Below are 5620 nucleotides of genomic sequence, written 5' to 3'. Positions count from 1 at the left end.
GGGGGGGGGGGGGGGGAGTGGGGGCGCCAAACAGCTCAGCAGATTAAAGGCAGTGACCAGGGGTTAGGTCTGGGGCCTGCTGTGTGGGACCCGCCCCTGGGGAGCGCTGAGATGGCCATTGAGACTGGGCATGGTGGTGCACACCTGTAATCCCAGCTCTTGGGAGGCTGTAAACAGGCGGACCACTATGAGCAAGTTTGATCTAGTAGTGAGACCCTGAATACCCTGTAGACCCTTCTCTAAAATTAAAAAAAAAAAAAAATTTAAAAAAAGAAGAAAATCAGTATGTAAGTTAAATGTGATAGAGTAACAACAAAACAACTCTTATTTGTTAAATCTTCCATTTCCATTTCCTGGTTGTTGGTAAAGGAACATATTATAATTTTAGTAAGAAGTTGCCCAGTAATTTAATCAGTTTTACCTGAGCAATGGTGCTTGTAATCCCATTGGTTGATCATAGTTTTGTCCCACCTCCTGCCCACCTAAGCGAGTTCCCATTCTCTCCACCTTAGCCCCGTATGGTTTTACACTATAAAAAATCCCTGGAAGACAGCTTCCCGGGGAACTACCCGCTCAGGCCCCCCTCCTGTCCCTCTGATGGGACAGGAGTTTTCTTTCTCTCAATAAATATATTCTGCTCATAAAAAAAAAAAAAGAAAGAAATTGCCCAGTAAATTTAAAATAGCAATAGGGCTGGGCATGGTGGTCCATATATATAATTCTAGCACTCTGGAGGCTGAGGCAGGATGATCACAAACTAGAGGGAGTTCAAGACCAGCTTGAACTACATAATGAGCCTCTGTCTCAAAAACAAAAAACAAAGAGCCAGGGATATAGCTCAGTGGCAGTGCCTAGCCTAGCAAGTACAGGAAAATTAATGAAATTAATAAAAAGGAAAAATGCCAAGTATTAGTGACATCATAAGCAGCTTTCCTTCAGACAAATAAGGATAAAGGACAACTAGGCAGAATTCAGGTGTTAGAAATAAAAAAAACTTCCCTTCCCTACCTCTGAAAAATCTGACTGGCTCTTCAGTTCACTAAACAGACAAATAAAACATGTTTGTTACAAAAAAAAAAAAAAAAATCAATACACAATATGACAACAGCAAAGATTAGACAACACATGACCAGTTCCTATTATTATACAGAAATAGTGAAAATTACCCCATCCTTGTTCTATCTTCAGTTACGTGACAAAACTAGGTTCATAATTCAGTAAGACTCATACTTATCTCCTGTACTTCAGTGCCTCTTTGGGAATTCAAAAAAAATGGCTATTTATTTTTCCTTCCCATAAAGATGTCGGTGTAGTATTTATAGGAGGTAATGATTAGCCAGGTAAAAATGCTTACTTAAATCTGGGATCCAAGTTTAAACAGGAAAAGCTTACTATTCAAGCTACTTATTTTATTTTTTTGAGACAGGGTCTCTCTTCTCTTTTTGGTACCAGGAATCAAATTCACGACCTCACACTTGCCAGGCAGGCACTGTGCTGCTGAGCTCTTTGCCTAGCCCAAGCTACTTATTTTGTAAAATACAACGACCTAGTTCAGAACTTACTAGGTAGCATCAGGATACTCTATGATTAAATTTTTAATAAAACTATCTAGACTATTTTTTCATAGGTATTTCCCATTTTCTGTTTGTGTATACAGTCATGCACTAAATGACATGCCCATCACAACGCACCACACGCACACCAGTGGTCCCATGGGATTACAAAGGACCTGAAAAACCCCTATCAACTTTTTCAGGCACAGGCATTGTTCACATGCATTGTGTTGTGATGCTGGTAAACAGACTTACTACTCTACCAGTCATAAGAACTGGCACATACAACTATGCACACTATATAAGTGTGACTGTCATCATTGGTTTACGTATTACCTATACTTTTTATTGTTATTTTAGATAATAGTGAAATATTCTACTTATGAAAAAAATAAAAAATTACTACAAAAAAGTTCGTCTCATTAGGCTGGCAGCAGCCTCACAGAGCTCATGTTTACCATATCTCTTAATCACATATACATTAAGCAGCATAAGACTATCTGGCAATACTAAATTTATCACCTCTGAGAGAGATGCATCAACCTTGGAAGAAATTTTCAGGTCTAGCCATGGCTGGTAGTTTTCAAGAAGTAAGGATGGCCTTAAAGAAACAAACACAGAATTAAGTAACTTATAATACAAAATGTAATTAGAAAAATCAACAAGTAAGAAATAACTTACCTATGTCGCTTACATTTCACTTTACCACAAACAGCACAGCTATGACCTTGAGGAAATAATTCTTGAAGTCCCAACTGCTAAAAAAAAAGAGAGATACAGAGATTTGTCACAACTTTACAAGTAATCTTCACTAGAGAGGATCAACTTCCCGAAAGTTTTTTCACCTCTATAGAAATTCAGAGGACATGTTTTTGGTGCTCTAACAGTGAAACCATTCTTTGTAATAAATAATACTTGTTAAGCTACAATGCCAAAAGAGAAAAAACACCTGATGAAATGCCTTACACTAAGCCAAATTTCCAAGTTCAAAAGTACAGTCACATGAGCATTTATAAACTGAATGAGATACTCTACTATAAACACAATAAGAAAAATTATTTTCTACCAGGAGTGATGGTGCATTCCTATAATCCCAATACTCAGAAGGCTAACGCAGGAGATTGCTGTGAGCTCCAGACCAGCCTGGGCTGCAAAATGAGATCAAGGCCAGCCTGAACTGCACTGCAAGTCTCTCTTTCAATAAGACAAAAAAAAAAAAAAGAAAAGAAAAGAAAAAAAAAATGTTTTTGTACTTTTCCAAAACTTTGAATAAGAGAGAAGCTATTTGCTAAATAGCAGAATTTCTGACCAACTATGAGGCACATTTTCAGCTGCCTTTCTTCTGAACAGAAACACTAATGTGCCTGAGATAAGGGACTGTATCAACTCAGTAAAGTTAGAGACTTCAAGATATTATACCTTGGTGGTAGGGACCGGCTAAGTACAGAATGCTTGCCTAGGAAGACTAAGGTCCTAGGTTCAACCCTTAGCATGAAAAAAAGAAAAAGATCACACTAAATCCTGATTTATAGAACAAAACTTTGCTTTACATAGACATTTCCATGCACTATTACCTTTATTAAATTTCAGAAATATAAATTATTTTTGGTTACATACATTATCTAACTACCTATCATACACAGAGACATTTAAGAAATTGTCTGAGTGTAGCTGAGGGACAGTGTGCTTACTTACCTGTACAAGGCCCTAGGTTCAATCCCTAGCATCACAAAAAAAAAGAAAGGAAAAAGAAAATTAAAAGGGTTAATTTAACCCAGAATTCCCTGACTGTGTGGGCACCTCAGAATCACCTGGAAAATGCTTAACTATTAATTACAAGACATGAACCCAGAACTATTGAAAGCCTGGCAGTAGGGCCCAGGAATTTGCTTTGCTTTGCTGGCAGTATGGGCACTGAACCCAACACCTGTCTCTTCTGTCCTGAGTTAAGTCCCCAGCCCACTTTTTATTATGATACAGGGTCTCTCTGAGCCTCTGAATTGCACTTTAAGCCCTCTGACTGGGCTTAAAAAATCAGGGCAGAGATAGTTCAGCAGTCTAAACGCCTGCCTGGCAAGCAGTACCCCAGTACCACATGCTATACCAGCACCAAAATCCTGGGTGTTCCATGCTGGCCACCAAAACCAGGTGTGGTGGCACACACCTGTAATCCCAGCACTGGGGAGGCTGAGACAAGAGGATCACTATGAGTCCAAGCTGCGTACTGAGATCCTGTACCAAATAAATAAAAATCAAAAATAAAAATTGGGATCATCCTGCCTTAGCTTCCCAGAGTGCTGAGATTATGGGTAATATGATACTATGCCTGCCAAAAATCTCAGGGTCATACATACTAACTTAAAAGTAAAATGCAATTTTACCTTGGGTTTGTATTTTATTGTGAAGAATATATTTGGTAAGAGAGAATCAGGTCCTAATGAGCAGTAGAATGTAACAACTCCAGCAACGAATGACCAGAATATCATCAAAATATGAAGATACCTTTGAAATAAATGAAAATAATAATCAGAAACAAAGAAAATCCTAAATTATCCCTTTTTTGATTTCAAAGTATTAAGCACCTACCAACTGGATACAATTTGTCCAATCATGATTAATTTCCTATGTTTTTTATTAAATATAAGAATCATAAAATATCAAATATATAATTTCATCTAAAGTATAAATATAAATTAACATTTCATAATTTAGTACCTATGTTATGTTTTAACTTGTCAAATACTACATTCTTCTAAAATACCTTTAATGCTAACACTCCTCCAAAATTCTGATTACCTACTTTGTGCTAGAGAATGCTAAGCTTAAAAGACATCAGAAAAAGCACTGCCAATGTCTCCGTTAGCATATGAAGCACTGTCTAGAAGAAGCACACTGCAATGCAATCAGGTATTGGATATGACAGAAAAAGCAGATACCCGTGATAGACCACAGGCTAACTGCTCAACCCAAATTTGAACAGTCATTTTCAGAGAAAGCAACATATCTAGAAAACTTAAAAAGTGAATAAAACAAATTAACAGGAAAAAAGGTATGGTAGGACAGGGTGAGAAGATGTGGAGAAATTCAAACTTGAGGACATTATCAGGGAAGAAGTCCGAGCAAGGCTCCAAGGGCAAACGCACCTTGAGAGAAATCTGAAGAAACAAGCAGCATGACACCACACTCCACACAGCAGACCATTCTAAGTGTCTCAATTCAGGCGCTCCTCAGACTGCACAGGTCTGAGATGCATGAATTTCAGTTGCCATTTTTTTTTAAACCATTTTCACTCACAACATGAGTCAAATTCCAACAACCATAGTATGTTCATTAACTGTTTTATGTCACTGAACAAAACATAAAAATTAGTGCAAACTTAAGGGAGTAACAATTCACCTAGACTGGGGATAGTAAACCTTTTAGAACTGAGCGCTCAAACTGCAACCCAAGATCCAGGTAATTATCACAAAGGGCCAGCACTGCATGCACACCTGGTGAGGTTTTCATTTGGAAAAAAATAACTGTATTCACATCTTTCATAAACAACATCCAATTCTCCTTCTTGCCAAATGTAGCGTGAGTTCCTGTCACCTACTACCAAACACCCTAAATGAATACCAAAGAAACAGCTCTAAGAAGAATTTAAGGACAGAGGGCAAGGTCCCAAGTTTGATCCCTGATATTAAAAAAAAAGAAAAAGAAAAGAAGGAAAGTGACTATTAGAATCAAAGCATATGATATAATATGGAAAGTGGCCTAGTTCAGAAAAACGCAGGCTAATTTTAAAGCTGCTGCAGTAATCTAGAAGAATTAAGGATGGTCTATACTAGGGAAGAAGCTGAGATAAAAACAGTAACTCTCTTAAGAAATATCTGGGAAAAAAGTTAAAGGACCAAGAGTCAGGCATGGTGGCACAGACCCATAATCCTTTGAAGTCATCCTGGGCTATATAGTGAATTTAATGCCAGCCCGAACTACATAGCAAAGACTTGTCTAAAAAAAAAAAAAAAACACTAACTAGTTGGACATAGGGGACCTGGGGAGATAGCTTGTAGAATAAGCACTTG

General features: G+C 37.7%; 1 protein-coding gene across 6 annotated transcripts in view; it reads right to left on the bottom strand.

Moving 5' to 3' along the window:
* The window catches only part of Snx14 (sorting nexin 14), a 114577-nt gene that overhangs the window by 85137 nt on the left and 23820 nt on the right, over positions 1-5620 (bottom strand). For 4 of the 6 annotated variants that reach the window (XM_023711950.1, XM_004628242.2, XM_004628244.3 and 1 more), the window contains 3 exons: positions 3935-4055; positions 2235-2311; positions 2076-2154 (listed from right to left, as the gene is read on the bottom strand). In XM_023711950.1, coding sequence (XP_023567718.1) covers positions 2076-2154; positions 2235-2311; positions 3935-4039 — 261 coding nt within the window. In that variant the 5' untranslated portion in view covers positions 4040-4055. The remainder of the gene's footprint in view (positions 1-2075; positions 2155-2234; positions 2312-3934; positions 4056-5620) is intronic. The other 2 variants (XM_023711947.1, XM_023711948.1) reach the window with 1 other exon arrangement.

The sequence above is a fragment of the Octodon degus genome, unplaced genomic scaffold (genome assembly GCF_000260255.1).
Source record: "Octodon degus isolate 3935 unplaced genomic scaffold, OctDeg1.0 scaffold00022, whole genome shotgun sequence".
In the NCBI taxonomy this organism is placed as follows: Eukaryota; Metazoa; Chordata; class Mammalia; order Rodentia; family Octodontidae; genus Octodon; species Octodon degus.
Note: the sequence above shows the minus strand (reverse complement) of the source record. Positions and strands in the feature narration are given on the sequence as shown.